The 16,239-nt window shown below is 44.5% G+C and overlaps 1 protein-coding gene across 2 annotated transcripts in view; it reads right to left on the bottom strand.

The window, feature by feature from the left end:
- Positions 1-529: 529 nt before the first annotated feature.
- Positions 530-16,239, bottom strand: part of LOC147451429 (uncharacterized) — a 29,689-nt gene continuing 13,979 nt past the window's right edge. The window contains exons 4-13 of one of the 2 annotated variants that reach the window (XM_086520337.1): positions 3,621-3,683; positions 3,456-3,530; positions 3,172-3,291; positions 2,218-2,259; positions 2,043-2,117; positions 1,700-1,846; positions 1,483-1,620; positions 1,272-1,383; positions 1,048-1,187; positions 530-955 (exon numbers count right to left, since the gene is read on the bottom strand). In XM_086520337.1, coding sequence (XP_086376463.1) covers positions 1,078-1,187; positions 1,272-1,383; positions 1,483-1,620; positions 1,700-1,846; positions 2,043-2,117; positions 2,218-2,259; positions 3,172-3,291; positions 3,456-3,530; positions 3,621-3,683 — 882 coding nt within the window. In that variant the 3' untranslated portion in view covers positions 530-955; positions 1,048-1,077. The remainder of the gene's footprint in view (positions 956-1,047; positions 1,188-1,271; positions 1,384-1,482; positions 1,621-1,699; positions 1,847-2,042; positions 2,118-2,217; positions 2,260-3,171; positions 3,292-3,455; positions 3,531-3,620; positions 3,684-16,239) is intronic. The other variant, XM_086520336.1, reaches the window with a different exon arrangement.

Below are 16,239 nucleotides of genomic sequence, written 5' to 3'. Positions count from 1 at the left end.
AAGTACTTTTTCATTCAAACAAGGCTTCATTGGCACTGCCTTTCGGCAGAGAGGGTGGACGTATGCCAAGGCAGTTCAAGCCTGTGTACAACAAAGTACTAGCCAATTTTTATAGGTGCCAGCGTCTGTCTGCAGATGCCTAGTTTATGAGTGTACTGCAGAGTCCATTTGCATGGTCCCCTTTTATTTGCATTTTGAAGAAGAGCACATCGGTGCCATCCAAACCTGCCAACATAAGGCTGAAGGCCAAAGCCAAGAATTGCCCATTGATCCTCCAATATAAGAAGGCATTGGACCTTTGATACACCGCAACGTTCCTAAACAAAATAATCACAATACCCAGCTAGATAACCCAAATTGGGCTTTTTATGCACTTTACGGCTTGCTGATGCAGCAGCTTTCACAATGACTAGATAGACTAAATGTATCTTCTCCAATTTTCCTTCAATAATAACTTGCTGTCGGAGACCACCAAAGTACTAAAAACTTCACAAGAAATTACTCTTAAAGAGCCCCTGAACACAAAACAGCCACAGAACTGCTATTCATTGAGAACATTCAGCAATGCGAGAAGTAGAATTTAATTTCTTACACAAAAAGAATTGCCTGTTTAGCAGCAACAAAAAGTCTTCCCATGTGGGGCATTCTTTACACACATATGCATTTACACACTGTACAGCCTCAATACCTCAGGGCACTTGAAAAAGCCCATTCAACAGCGAGGCTGATAAAAGTTAAACCAGGACCTCGGTAACGCCCAAACTTATGGATTTGCCGGTGACTCCAAAAGAGCACGTTGTATATTATCCTACCATGTATCAAAAATGTAGAGTCAACGAGAAAAAATTTTCCCCTTTTTCTTGCCACTTAAGCTCCTCTTTGCATCACCATGATCATCCTCATCAGGATCTGTGGCTCTCCTCTTCTTTCCTTTAGCATCCCTCTCTCTAATTTTCTGGAACATGCTCAACATTATTTAGTATAAAAGCTTTATAGAAGCACCCACAAAAGCTTCATGAAGTACCAACATAAGCTTCAATGAAGTACCCAAATTCTGTACAAGCATCAAGGAGACACTCATAAACGGGAAAAAGCTACCATTGTTGCCAATCGCTGAGCCTCAGCAACACGTTCGGCAAGCAACATCATTTCATCTTCAAGTGCTGGAAAAGATGGCAGCTTTTTCTCTGAGCAAGCCCACGGTAGAGCACAATTATGTTAATTTACAGAAATAATCAAAGGATGCCATGGAAATCTAAGCTAGACCTTACCAATAAGCTTCTCAATTCTTTGATAAAGTTCGATATCGTATTGGGTGACAATTGAGATAGCCCGCCCAGACCTACCCGCACGTGCAGTACGCCCTACCCTATGAATATAGTCCTACAAAAAAGGCGTGTTGGCTATTAAACAGGAAGGCCCCATACTAGCATGACTCCATACACAACGTACGCATAACATATAATCAGATGGAGTAAATACTTTGGAATTCATCGGAATGTCGTAGTTGATTACAACATCCACTGATGGAATGTCTAGCCCCCTACTCGCAACATCTGTGCAGATCAGTATACTCCTTTCTCCAGCTTTAAACTTATTCAATGCACCCAACCTCTTTGGCTGCAATGAACATACTAAAATTGATTTTGATGATACTGGCAACAAAATCGATAACTTTACTTGCATTGTTAAAACAAACCTGGCTCATTTGACCATTAATTGGTATGGCATCAAGCCCTAGGTTCCGAAGAATCATGGCTACCTTCCTTGTGCACTCACAAGTCCGTGTAAAAACCATAGACGTGCTTCCTGCCAGCTCATGCAGCAGATATACCAAAGCACAATCCTGCAGATCAAAGGTACGAACCTGGATTAGCACCACAACTAGCCTAGAGTGACCCAACAGAAAAAGACCCCTTTGACCAAAATCCCTCCTGCTCTCGTCTTCCTCTGGTTTTAACTTTCTTTTGAAAAATGGATGATCATGATCATGCCTGAACAAGCTACGCACAAACAAATCAATGTCACCAAATGATGCTAACCTTCGATTTTGCAGGTACAAACATGTATTGCTGCTTTAATGTATCCACTGTCGTATACTTGGAAGAAACCTCAACCTGAAAAATAATAAGTTATACCTCAACCATGTCTACAGTACCAATCATAAAAACGAGATGCAAACAGAGGCTGCACACAAAGATAAATAGAAATATCTACCTTTGCAGGATTTTTCAAACAAGCACGCTGAAGCTTTGCCACCTGCAGCATACAAAGATACATTAACAAAATTAAAACTTCATTGGTCGAAAGTGCCATAGTGAGCACATGATAAATGTTGCTGAGGCACAGCATGGTGCTTGACCAAAACCACACTTTATTATATACTTGACTAAAACAACCTTTCAGCCTACCAATGTAATATACCTCATCTCGTCCAAAAACAAGTGTAAACAAAGTTACACCTATCGGGGACCATCAGTGTCACACGCACACTAGCTTTGTGTGCCACATGGACATGCTAAACCTACATTTATAGCGAAACAGTGTCTAAGAGCTTAAAGAATTTGTACGGACAATTTTATGAGCCTCTTTGCAAGACCTGCAAGTCTATAAGACTAGGCTTTTGTCAGTTGATCTTGCATACATGGTTTGTTTAGCGAGTGTTATTACACTTAATGCACGACAGCACTAGCATGTAGACTAGTCACTTAAGTCATCCCCAAGGTGTCAAGCCAAATTGGCAAGCCATTTGGGAGACATGAACCTGTGTGCATATTGCATGTTTCTCTGACTGCATTGGTGTAAAAGGGTCACAAACAAGTACACGAAAAGCCTTCCCCTTTCACTAGTGCTCTCAAGAAAAGTAGTCCTTTGCATTTTGGCAGGCCCCATCTGCCGGTTGCTCTTATCTGGCGCTGCCTATCTAATCGCCTCCCGCTGCTGCCCTCTTGCTTGCTATTGGTGCAGCCATCGCAGCTTCTACCTGCCCTATGCTGTGGCTCATTGAGCCTCCCCAATCGCTGCCATCTGCTGTCCATTAATTCCCCATCTCTACCCCGTCCGCAAGCTGCATTTCTGCTGCATTTTCAATCCTTAAACAAGCAGCCAAGGATGGGTAATGCACTTTGTCAAGAACCTTAGAGAGCACGAGAAATGAGCAATTGCACTTACCTTGCTTGTCATCGTTGCTGAGAACAAGTATGTTCTTCTTTCTTTGGGTACAACTTTCAATATCTCATCAATTTCATGTTCAAAATCCATACTTAACAGCCTATCAGCCTCATCAAGAACCTGAAAGAAAAAATTCCTTTAGATCTTGAATGCCACAAATGATTTTTTTTTTAAAGCAAAGAAAAATTTGTATGCATGCATAAACGTACGATTACATCTACGTAATTGATTAAGCATAAACAGAGACAACACTTGGATGTATGCACGAGCACAGCACTACTTACTAGGTACTTAATTGAGCGTAAACTGAAACCCTTTGTATTTGTCAAATGATCTACCAGTCTACCGGGGGTTCCAACCTGTAGAATTGACAAGATGTCACAAGCTCTCTCTCCTTAAGCATGTTATCAATTATCCAATTGCAATTAAGACAGCAAGCGCTGACATACCACAATGTGTGGCCTCTTGGCTAAAGCAATAGCCTGAGCCATCATGTCTACCCCTCCAACTACCTGAAAATAAAAGCAAAGCAATTCATTGTATTTATTTTTTTTTTTTTTGAAAGGCACCTTCAACATATGAACCCAATGTAGACTAGGGTCATAGCATCATGCATTGAAAATTTAAAACATAGTAATCATACTTGAAAACACTTCAAAATAGCAAAACACTAAAGAACATGTTAAAATGACAAGGAATCTCTAAGCTTTCCAGTGAAGAACTTTAGCTCCTCAAAGGAAATCTACTACTAAAAACGCTAAGGAAAATGAATTATATGGTAATACATACTTACGTGAACGAGTTACGAAACACTTGCCCCATGGTCAGATGTCATGAGACACAAATCGCAAGGATGTCAAAGGGGTAGCACAAAACCATTGGCAAAGCATTGGTGTACTCATGTGCTCTGACACAAATCTCAAGGATGTCAAAGGGGTAGCACAAAACTATTGGCAAAGCATTGGTGTACTCATGTGCTCTCTCTCTCTCTCTCTCTCTCTCTCTCTCTCTCTCTCTCTCTCTGGCGACTCTCTTGTGAGCTGTCTCCCATCTGTATCCCACCACATGTGGCATCACCTGTCCAGGGGCCTGATGAGTCTCTGAGAAGAATACAATATCCTTGTCTTTGAAACTGTCCTCAAATGCACCCACGTCCAGCCTCATAGACCCATTACAATTCCAGGTAGCCATCTTCAGTGTGGTCCCATAGGTCTCGCACCGTCATGCAGTGCGCCGCTCTAAAATCACCACCCGTCCATCTCTGTAGAAGGCTATCTTTCCTTTCTCCCTTGCCGCTGTAATCTCTGGCATTACCTCTCTCATATGTGCGAGCTGTGAGAGAGTCAGGTCATCACCGAGGAAAATACCTGTCTTTTTGAGAGTAGGCCTCTTCCTCAAGAATTCCTTCTCTTCCAATGACGGGAAGCGTAGTATGAGAGCTCTCCCCTTTGAACACTCTCCCGTGCCATCACTTTTCTTACCTACCCTCCATGCCTTTGTGTGCAAAGGCTTCTCCATCCCCATCATGGATGAAAGGCTTGTGACCTCTTTCTCCACATTGTTTATGTCCTTGAGACCGGTCACTCTCACATGCAGTGCTCGCATCCGCCTTCTTTGTTCCTCTCGAGGGTCATGTTGATAAGGGTCGGTGTACACGGAGTTTCTTGACCTTTCCCTTTCTTGGCGACCTCAATCCATTTTTCGGCCTCGTCCGCCTTTCTCTATGTCCTTGCTATCATCTCCGCCCATGAAGATGTCTTTGCCACACTCAGTTTCTCTTCCTCTGTGATCATCCTTACCTGTTCCTTGATTTCATCTATTACCGAGGACTGAAATTCGCCTTCTTCTAGTCCACTGCTTACTTTATCAACAAGCTCCTGTTTAAGGGCTAAGACTTCTTTTTTGAGTGTCTGTATCTCGGCATTTGGGTTCTCTTGTTTGAGGGCTGAGACTTCTTCTTTGAGTGTCTGTATTTCTGTGTTAAGGCTCTCTTTCTCCTTCTTCCATTGTGCGCCTTCATTGAAGACAATCTGAAGGAGGTTGGCCTTCTCCTTCCACCATCCTTCCATCTCTGTTTTCCACTCCTTCATTTCCCTCTCCATCTACGCCATCCGCTTGTTCGTGAGCATGAAGGTTGCCTTTGCTCGCGACTTGCAAACAAGTGAGACATTGACGGCTTCCATGTCCTGTGCATGGTCTTGTGCAGGGGAGATAGCTTCCATGTTTTGTCGTTCAAGAGATGTATCGGGCTCACTTACCATTTCGCACACAGAATTTCCCACTGGATCCTACGCGTATGATGTCGCGTATGATATCCCTTTGTGTTATGCTGTTGTCACCTGCACCTGTCGATAGAATCAAAAGCACAGGACCCACTGTGGGTAGACTCGCAGCCTGCACAATCAAGAATGCACGCGGCCCCCTTGCTGGGTCAGCTCGCGGCGAACGGCCCCCAATTTGCCAGCCCCGCTGGAGCTCACTGGAGGCTGCAAAGGGTAAGGGAGGATGGCAGGCGGGTGTGGGGGCTAAGGCCAGGGAAAGGCTGGCGAGCAGGGACGAAAAGGGCAGCAGCGTGAGTGAGCAGCGGCCATCGATAGGATGAGGACCGGGAAGGCATATGATCATGATGGTCTAGTAGCAGAGCACTTTATACATGCCAGGGATATGCTGATGGAGGTTCTCGCAGTGTTGTTCAATAGTGCCATGTGTGAGGGATTACCTGAGACTTGGAGGTTGTCTAATATTGTGCCCATCTTCAAAGCTGGTGACTCTACAAAGCCTGGGAACTACCGCACTATTATGGTTGGACACACATTGGCACGGTTGTATGCATCTATTTTGGAGCAACACTTGAGTAATTGGGCAGAGGGCGAGGGTGTACGAGCAAAGGGTCAGGCCGGCTTCAGGAGGGGTTTCTCCACTCTTGATCATATTCTGACACTCACGACCATCATTGAGGAGGGCAGAGCACATGGGCGACGGATCTATTGTAGCTTTGTGGATTTTCGCAAAGCATTTGACATGGTACCAAGAGCTCGATTGATGCGCAGACTAAAGGAGATGGGGGTGCCCATAGAGGTGATTTGGGGGATTATGGCTTTGTATAGATCGGTGATGGGACATGTACGCACTCCGGAAGGGGTATCTGATTTAGTTCACTCTACTATTGGAGTGAAACAGGGCTGCCCACTATCTCCTACTCTATTTGGTATGTATGTTGATGAGGTGTCTGATTACATTGACAAAAAGGGTGACAGGGGTGCCCAGCTGGCGGGGATGTGGATCCCATTGTTGCTATATGCTGATGATATTGTGCTGATATCTGACTCACCAGAAGGTATGCAACGACGTTTGGATGCACTACACAGTTTTGCAGAGGATAGTGGATTGTGTGTAAACCTAGGTAAAACCAAGGTTATGGTGTTTAACACCACACCGCAATGGGTCAGGAGATCAATACCTACTTTCAAATATGGTCAGGAGACTGTGGAGTATACATATGCATACACTTACCTGGAGGTAGTCTTTACTAGGCTGAGATTTTCTTTGAGAAGAGCAGTAGAGACTAGACTAACTAGAGCTAGTGCGGCTCTGGGAGGAATGGAGAGGATGTGTTCGCTGGTTCAGTTCCAGGAACCTAGGACAAAGTTATGGCTCTTTGATACTTTGGTTGCCTCTACTATGTTATATGGGGTGCAGGTTTGGGGACCTTCTGTAGGCCAGGATGGTTGGAGGCGTATGGAGAAGCCCCTGGTATCTATGATCTCTCGGCTGATTAGAGCCAAGGCTTCCGTACCGCATGATATCATTCGAGCGGAATTAGCTGCCCCCCCTATGGAGATTGAGGCGCTTACCAGATCAGTCTCCTTTGTACACAGTTTGTGGGATACTACCAGAGACAGATATGCCAGGGTGGCTCTAGAGTCCTCCAGACAATTAGCTCTTAATGGGGATACATCATGCTGGTATGCACAGATGGCATCATGGTTTAAGACACATGGTTTCACCATGGACAGGTTGCCTCCTTTTCAATACTCTCTACACGCACCCTTCAGGTCTTTGACGCGGGTAGAAATTAATAGACTCATTCGTCAGGATCTGATCCAACTGGACACGAAGAGGACATGGATAGAACCGATACAGGAGTTAGGCACAAAGATGGCTTTCTATAGAGAGCATCTTCTCCACCTCACGGGGGATGGGTTTGTGATTCGACCTAGCTATAATATGGACACGCATCTTTCTCATGGTTTGCGTTGTGCCATTGGCCAGATACGCACGTCCTCACATCAGCTCGAGATTGAGACTGGCAGATTTAGAGGGACACCAGCAGATAGCAGGATATGCCGCTTCTGCCATCTAGAGCAAGAGACAGAGGTACATTACATATGTCATTGCACAGTGTACTATGAGATATGAGGCCGTTTTCATTGTCTATTCAGAGAAGGTTTTGGGCCTCTATCTAGGGTCATGAGTTATGAGGATCAGAGATGTCTTGGGCTATATCTACTTGAGTTACACAGGCATAGAGAAATTCTACTGAGGAGAGCTGAAGAGAGACAACCCCAGAGACAGATCACAGATTTCTTTACACTAGATATTGTACATCCAGAAGAACAGACAGAGGAGCAGCCAACCGTGGAGAGGTATGCCCGCACTACTGGCATTCTCATAGACCGAGCATTGGAGCTAGGGAGATCTAGACAACCCCGATGGAGAAGAGGAGCTCCACAATTTCGAAGGAGGCTACAACAAAGGATTCGAGCCATACTTTTTCGTCATCCAGAGTGCAGATGAAGGTGGATCTCTATGAAGATGGATCTCTAATTCCCTCCCATATTGTCTACACATTGTCCTGCTTAGTTCACACATTTCATGCCTTTCACCTTTCACACGTATCAGCTTAGTTTAGGATTCCGCAGTATTAATATTTTGTTATCCTAGTTTAATTTATTTTGTTAATCTGACTTTGTATCAGATACACCGCATTGTAACTTTCTGGTCTCATAGGTCACTTTGGCCTTTTGAAGACGTTAATATAACATTTCATTTCATTTCATCTCTCTCTCTCTCTCTCTCTCTCTCTCTCTCTCTCTCTCTCTCTCAAACCGACCTGTAATTTCAAAAAGGGCGGTAGACCTTAGACTTAAAACTTATTTGCTTTCACCCATTTAATTTGTCGCCCACTTTACCTATACTTTCAAGACACAACAAAAGGGAAAGGGATACAGGCTGCTAGATTGCACCTATATGAGAAGACCGACACAAGATTGGCCCCTAAATAGGCGCCCCTTTCGGTATTTCTTTATCTTTAAAAGAGGGAATAAACGTTGTGGTTCCCTACAAGCTGCCCCGCACAACCCTGGCTGAATTTCAACTGTTCTGGCCCGATTTTGGCAACATAACTTTACTAGGACCCTTCACAGTCAATATTCCCACGCATTGGATGACTTTCCCGACGCATACAGACACTTTGCAAAACCTGGCGAGAATCTGCAGCACGCTGAATTCTCTGTTTTCTGCCCCGAAAATGCGCCAGATCACCTGTACAGCGGTCCCCTTGCGTCCCCAAACCTCCTGGGGGTATTAGGGTCCGTTTAGGGCCAAAACCCTAAACCTGCAAAAATACACAGCAGGTTATAATTCACTGTTTTGCGTGCCAGTCGCATCTATAGCAAGTCCTCGAGCTCCCGCACCTATAAGGCTACTTGCCCTTTGAATCAGACGAGATTTCGCACATGAAACCTCTCCGAATCACCTGTACCTGCGGGGGATTAGCCGCTAGCTAATCCAGTACCTGTGCAAGAGGCTCTTGCCTCGGCAATCGCGCATGAACCCACACAATTGTACATTGGTCAATTGAAAAGCCCACTAGAGGGGCATAACATACTGCAATAGGGGAGAGAGAGAGCAGTGCGTAGTGTGCAGGGCATCACTCCTGGCACCGGACTGTACATAAGAGGTAAGCAAGCACTCCATTGAAGCTCTCAACCTGTGAGAGAGAAAAAAATGAGCCTCTTCCCTCTAAATTCAGCGCCACCTCCTCTTGCATAAGGAAAGTGCACAGAAATGTGCCACTTGGCACATTTACAGGGTATTTCCCGTTTCGGGGTTTAACCGACGCGTCAGTTGACTTCGCGGCAAAGTTATAAAATGTTCCCCTTGTCATTCCGGAGGTAATGACGCGAACACATTTTCAGGTCCCAAAATAGCAGTTCCCTAAATTTTAGGAGATGCTGCCATTGTATCTTTCTAGGTCATCCGACCCTCTTTGTACACTGCAGCCACATCAAAAACTGAAATGTAGCCTCTGTAGCAAAGGATTCCACTTTGGCTAGTCAATGATCCCACTTGGCTAACCATAGTCCTTGTCCAACCTTAGTGCTCTCTTGCTCTCAGGCATGGACTCCCTCTGAACAGTTCCACTAGTAGCTATGTAGTGCAGGGCAGTTAGATTTCCCGAGGGGTGTTTCCAAAAAGTGAAAATAAATAAATAATAAGAAAGAAATCAACAAAAAGGATAGATAGTAGTCACACGCTGGTGACATATCCCCCTCTTGAAATCTCAAACGTCCCCGTTTGCATCTATGTCGTACATGCTCACAGTCAACACTGATGTATTCAACACCTGTCGACACATGTACGACACATACATACTCATTGTCAACCCTGGTGTATTCAACACCTTGTCGACACATGTATTGCCTGCGTGTGAACCCTATCGCAATGACATAGTGGTAGCTTCGCATTGTGCCATTGCTTTGAGTCATTAACTTTCCAATGACAAAATGGTAGCTACACATTTTGCCACTGTCTTTTAGTACACCTTGGATCCAGTAACACTTTCGAGCAGACCCAAACCGACAGTTTAAGAATGCAATTACACATGTACCCTTTAATAGAAGCAATTACTGTATCCTTGACAAACTGACAAGAAATACTCACTTCTATAGCATTAAGCACACTTTTGGACATTCCGTAAGAGCAATTGCCAAACTGACAATCTGTACATCTCTAACATTCATGTAACATGTACTTGATTTGAGCTCACTTTAAATACCATGTACATCATTTCTTTCAGAAGCCATTGTCACACTGACAATCCATGTAGCTTTGAAACTCAAGGGGTCAAGGTAGGTTGCAAATCGAAGGCTTCAAGGTAAAGTGATAACACAGTTGGTGACTCTGCAAGTTCACCTTCTTCCATCCACTTAGCATCCATTGGTGGATAGTTTCTAAACTTCACCAAGTAACGCCTAGCAACCTTGCTTTTCACTTTTCTTTCTTTATGTGCCAAAATCTGTTCCGGGACCAAGATCTCGTCAAGTTCCTCGACTTCCAGCTAAAGATCAGCTGGCATATCTTCTGGCACATCACCCACATAGGGTTTGAGAAGACTCACATGAAACGCATTGTGAATCTTCGAACTCTCAGGCAATTTCAGCCTATATGCAACATCATTGATTATGTCGCATACTTGAAAAGGCCCATAGTAACGCATGTTGAGCTTTGGAAACAGTCTTTCCTTGCCCTTCATCTTCTTTAACCTTGCCTTTTCAAAGCGTAGAAGCACCCAATCACCAAGTGAAAACACCACTTCACAACGGTGATGATCAGTTGCTTTCTTTTGCTTTGCTTGAGTCTTTTCTAAGGCCACTTTGACCTTCTTGTACATTTCATCCATGTCCTGAACATACTTGTCTGCTTCAAATATCTTGTCCTTTGTATGCAGTATGGGAGGAACTTTCTTGCCACCTTCAACTATCTCAAAAGGTGCCTTGCCAGTTGATGAATGCACTATATTATTGTATGCATACTCCACCAACGGCAAATATTGCTGTAACAAACTTGGACACTCCAAGTCAAGAATCAACCGCGACAGCACCAAATCACCACTTCAAAACAATTCACATATCACAATAGATTTGCACTGGCCTGGCGGAGTTCCGTGCCTAGAGATATTGGCCCCAAAGACTGGCGCCCCTTTCGGTATTTCTTTTTATATTAATCAATCATCAAAGTACAAGAGAGCGGTAGGGTTTCACTCTCAGACTCTGCGTCCAGATGCTCTGAGAAGTGAGGTCCTCACCACTAATTTAAAGGTTACAAGGGATGCCCAAAAGCAGAGCCCCAAAAGCTTCAAATCAAAAGCAATTGCTCTCTCTCTCACAGAGAGTCAAAACATGAAAGCAAAAGCATTCTCTCTCTCTCTTTCTCATTTAAGTAGAGAAAAAGCGAAATTTGCGTCGCTCATCATTTTCCAAATTTTTTTTATTTTTTTTTTAATAATCCGCCTCCGCGATTTCCGGAAATTAGGGTTTTTGGCAAAATTTAGGGTTTGCAAGAATTTTAGGGTTTCTGGCAGAAATTAGGGTTTCTGTTGTCCGCCACGTCATCACTTTGTGGCATACCCCCCTCTTGAAAGCATTGTAATCGACCGCGATTACGCCTGCAAAACCGACAAAAGCCATAAACCATCTTAGCAGACACTGACTGTTAGTACCTACGTACTAGGAACACACATCTAGCACATGTACAAAATCGACAGTCACATCACACGACATCACAGGACATCACCAGACATCACAGGACATCACATGACATTCAACATTCATTCGGATCTTAGACCATGATTTATCGGCAATGTAGCTAGCAATCACATCTAGGTCCAATCGGGACCTCATCGATGTCCGATTGACTAACCCCTATTGCAACCATGTCTATTCGAGATCAACCAGACCAAAATGCTGCAGTCATTTCGGCTATCAGTTCCTGCACTCACAAGAAGTCAAGAACAAATCAGTATCATAATCAGGAATTCCATTTCATAAAGTCATCCAGCAGAATACTGTCAGCTCTCAGTATCCCTGAAGCTCAAAGAGACATCAGTGACTTTAGTATCAAAATCGAGGCATCTGTTGACAAAGGAGCGGAGTAACTCCCCTCTTGTGCATCCCACTGCACCAAATCTTCGGCCAAGCTGAGTTTCTGGGTTCCGTTTGGAGTAGACTATGCTAAACCAAAACATCGAGGTAAAGTTTCACAATCCGAGGAGTATCTGCTAGGTCCTCCTCCTCCACCCACTTCGCATCAAATGCAGGAAAGTTCTTGAACTTAACCAAGAACCGCCTTCGGACTTTACCTTTCTTCATATCATTATGTGCCAAAATCTGTTCAGGAACAAGGATCTCCTCGTTTTCTTCCACTTTGAGTTGCTCATCAGGCTCCCCATCATCAGACACATCACCCTTAACAGGTTTCAAGAGACTCACATGCAATGCATTGTGAATCCTCCAAGTATCTGGCAGTTTCAATCGGAAGGAGACATCATTTATCTTTTCAGTAATCTGGAAAGGTCCGTAGTATCACATACTAAGCTTTGGAAAAAGCCTCTCCTTTCCCTTTTTCTTTCTTAGACGTGCCTTCTCAAAAGTAAGAGCACCCAATCATCCTCCTTCAGTTTCCAATCGCGACGATGGCGATCCGTTGCCTTTTTCTGTCGTTCTTGAGACTCCTGCAAAGTCTCGCGAACCTTGGCAAAAGCCGTATCCAACTCTCGCGAATATTCATCCGCTTCAAATTTCTAATCTTTCGTGCTCAGGAAGGATGGAACCTTCGCAGCACTTTCAACAATCTCACATGGCGTCTTCCCCGTCGAAGAGTATATCGTGTTACTATAGGCAAATTCCACCAAAGGTAAGTTCTTTTCCCATTGAGTCTTCTGATCCGAGATACAAGACTTCAATAAATCTAAAATCACTTAATTGGCAATCTCAAATTGCCCGTCAGTCTGCAAGTGGAACGATGACGAGAACTGCAACTGCATGCCAATGTTCTCCCAAATTGCCTTCCAAAACCAACTCATAAATCTGGGGTCTCTGTCGGAGAGAATCGTCTCAGACATGCCATGTAATCGGAAAATCATCGTGATCATTCTGTATTCTCGGGAGATCAAAAAATGAAATCCATTTCAATATTTTCTGAGGGGCGGGTGGGTATGGGTAAAGGCTCTAACAATCCCTATGCCTTATGCCTGTCAAACTTGAACTTCTGGCATACCAAGCAATTGCGCACAAACTCTTCCACATCCTCCTGAGTTTCCGCCAAAAGAAATCTCTCTCTACCCCTTTCATGGTGGTAGCAATGCCGCGGTGACCCGTAAAAGGTGGACGGTGGCAATCAGTCATAACCTTTTCCCTCAACGGCTGTGTAACGCACAACATAGTCTTTTTCATCAAGTAGCCTTCCCGAAGGGAGTATCCAGCTACTGTCTCCCCATCCCGTATCCGTGTGAAAATATCTGCAAAATCTGTATCTGTGGCACACTGATCGACCATATCCTCAAAGCTCCTATGATGTATCGCGGAAATAGCTAGAACCAACGGTTTTCGAGACAAAGCATCTGCCACCACATTCTTCTGTCCCTGCACATGGACAATCTGGAAGTGAAACTGTGACAAGATGTTCACCCACCGCATCTGCTTTTCCGAAAGTTGCTTCTATGACAAGAAGTAGCGCCAACTCTAATGGTCTGTAAAGACAGTAAAATCCGCTCCGAGTAGGTAATGCCGCCACTGAGCAAGAGCGTGGATAACCGCCAAAAGCTCTTTCCCATAGATCTGTGCTGTCATCTCCGGCCTAGAGAACAAACGGCTCTCGTAAGCTATGACATGGCCTTCTTGCATCAAGACCGTACCCAGACTACGACCACAAGCATCACAATATACTTCAAATGAATTCTGCAAGTCTGGCAAAGTCAAAATAGGTCCCGTAGTCAATTTCTCTTTCAATTTCCGAAAGGCAGTCACCTCTGTGGGTCCCCACAAAAAAGGTACTCCTTTCTGTGTCAAGGTATGCAAAGGGGAAGCAACCTCTGCAAACTTTCGTATGAACCGCCTGTAGTACGAACACGGTCCCAAGAAGCTTCTAACTTCATGGACATTCCTCAAATCGGGCCAATCACGGATAGTCTCTATCTTGGCCGGGTCCATTTGCACTCCTGCTGTGCTGCTGACACAATGTGTCCCAAAAAGTGTATCTCTGGTAGGAAAAATTCACTTTTCTTAGCATTAATCACTAATGTGTGATCTCATAATGCCTGAAAGACTTGAAGCAGATGATCTCTGTGTTCTGCCTCATTCTTGGAGAAAACAATGATGTCGTCAAAGAAAGTGCCAACAAATAGCATGTACTCTCGAAAAATCCTATCCATCATCCGGTTAAATGTCGCAGGAGCATTGGTTAAGCCAAAAGGCATCACCAAAAACTCAAATAACCCAAAAGTCGTCCGAAAAGCTGTCTTGTAGACATCTCCTGGCGCTATCCTGATCTGATGATATCCACTCTTCAAGTCAATCCTGCTAAAGCACGAGGATCCCTGTAACCTGTCGAGTATATCATCGATCCTAGGAATCGGAAATCTGTTCTTGATGGTGATTTCGTTGAGAGTGCTATAATCGATGCACATTCTCCAAGATCCGTCTTTCTTCAAAACCAACAACACTGGAGAGCAATACGGTGAAGTACTAGGCTAGACAAGACCCTTTTCCAAGAGGTCTTTCATTGAGTTCATAATCTTTTCATTCTGTACTCAGCTCACACGATAAGGTGGCCGATTCGGTGGCGTGCTTCCAGATATCAGATCAATGGTATGATCTTCAGGCCCTCTCAAAAGCAATCGGCATGAGCGTGGAGAAAAAAAAAATTTGCGTTCTTTTCTTCAGGTCAAAACATATTCAACCTTTATCCATCGTTCAGTTCTCCCAAAAGAATGAGTAAGAAAACTGAAGTTCATCAAGTACAATCTCTAAGCCCTTCATTTATCAAAGTCGCTTTCTCGGACCGGTAGTCAACCATGGCGTAGTTCTTGTGGTACCAAGGGATCCCGAGTAGAACGTCACTCACGTGCCTTGAACACCCCTGTCATTGCAAACGAAGTTTGTCAATGCTCGGTGTAATGGCAACATCCCATCCGGGTGCCAGTCGAACTACCTCCGCCTGTGGCGTCAGTCTCTCGGGCGTAGTTCCAAATCGAGCCGCCAATTCCAAGTGAAAAGAAGTTGGCCTTTGCTCCTTCAAAAGAGCTTCCTGATCCTTCGCTTTGCCCCGAAAGCGGCAAAGTTTGTACTTTGATTCATTAGATTCGGTGCAGGTCCCACGCCATGTGGTACCAGTTCTGCTTTTCTATCTGCCTTTTCTGCCACATTCCTCAGCTGCTCTCGAACTCTTAGACCTGTCGTCGTTTTTATCATGCTGATCTTTCTGTGCCGTATCAGGGCACCTTGCGGAAATATGTCCATGTTCCCCGCATCCAAAGCACTTCCCCTCTCTGATGAAGCGAGCTCTCTCCTCAGGAGTAAGCTTGGGTCGTGCATCCTTTTTTTTTCTCTGGGTTGCTCTTTTTCATTCTACTTTCATTCCCAGAAGTCTGTTCGGCTCGTTGTGTCATGGCCTCATCTGTGGGGTAGGTCAGACTGCCAGAGTGAATGGCAAAGCCCCGCTTCGCATGACTCATCAACTCCTGAATAGAAGCTGACTTCTGTTCCAAGCAGTGATCTCGGATCTCTGTAGGTAGACCCAAGGTAAACCGCTCAATCTGTTCTCTGAACGAGATCTTCTTGAATGAAGAGGTGGGTAGAAAAGAGCTCCAGAATCTTTCACAATAAGAATTCACTGTATCGCTCTTGGTCATCCGGAGATGGTTCCAAGCAGCTCGTATATCTTGCTCAAACTCTTGAGTCAACCAAGAAGAAATAAAAAGCCTCTTGAATTTCAGCCATGTAACTGGCACAGTCTTGCTTAATAGAAGCGTGGACCACCAAGTACGAGCATTCCCCTTAAAGTAAGAGGCAGCTCTCCGAATCTTGGAGTGCTCTGAATAGCGTCCTCCCACGAAAGCGATGTCAAACTGCTGTATAAAAGACAAAGCCTTCGAAGCATCTGAGTATCCTGAAAAAGTACCAAACTTGATCGAGTGGCCACCTTCCTTAAACTCTCGGACTTTCTTGCTTTTATCTTCGAGAAAGTCATACTGGTTGGCTTTGTAAAAATTCTTCTTGTTCGCATAAA

The sequence above is a fragment of the Adiantum capillus-veneris genome, chromosome 9, assembly GCF_014529385.1.
Source record: "Adiantum capillus-veneris isolate H3 chromosome 9, ASM1452938v2, whole genome shotgun sequence".
NCBI classification, from domain to species: domain Eukaryota; kingdom Viridiplantae; phylum Streptophyta; class Polypodiopsida; order Polypodiales; family Pteridaceae; genus Adiantum; species Adiantum capillus-veneris.
This window is presented reverse-complemented; position numbering and strand designations above follow the sequence as displayed.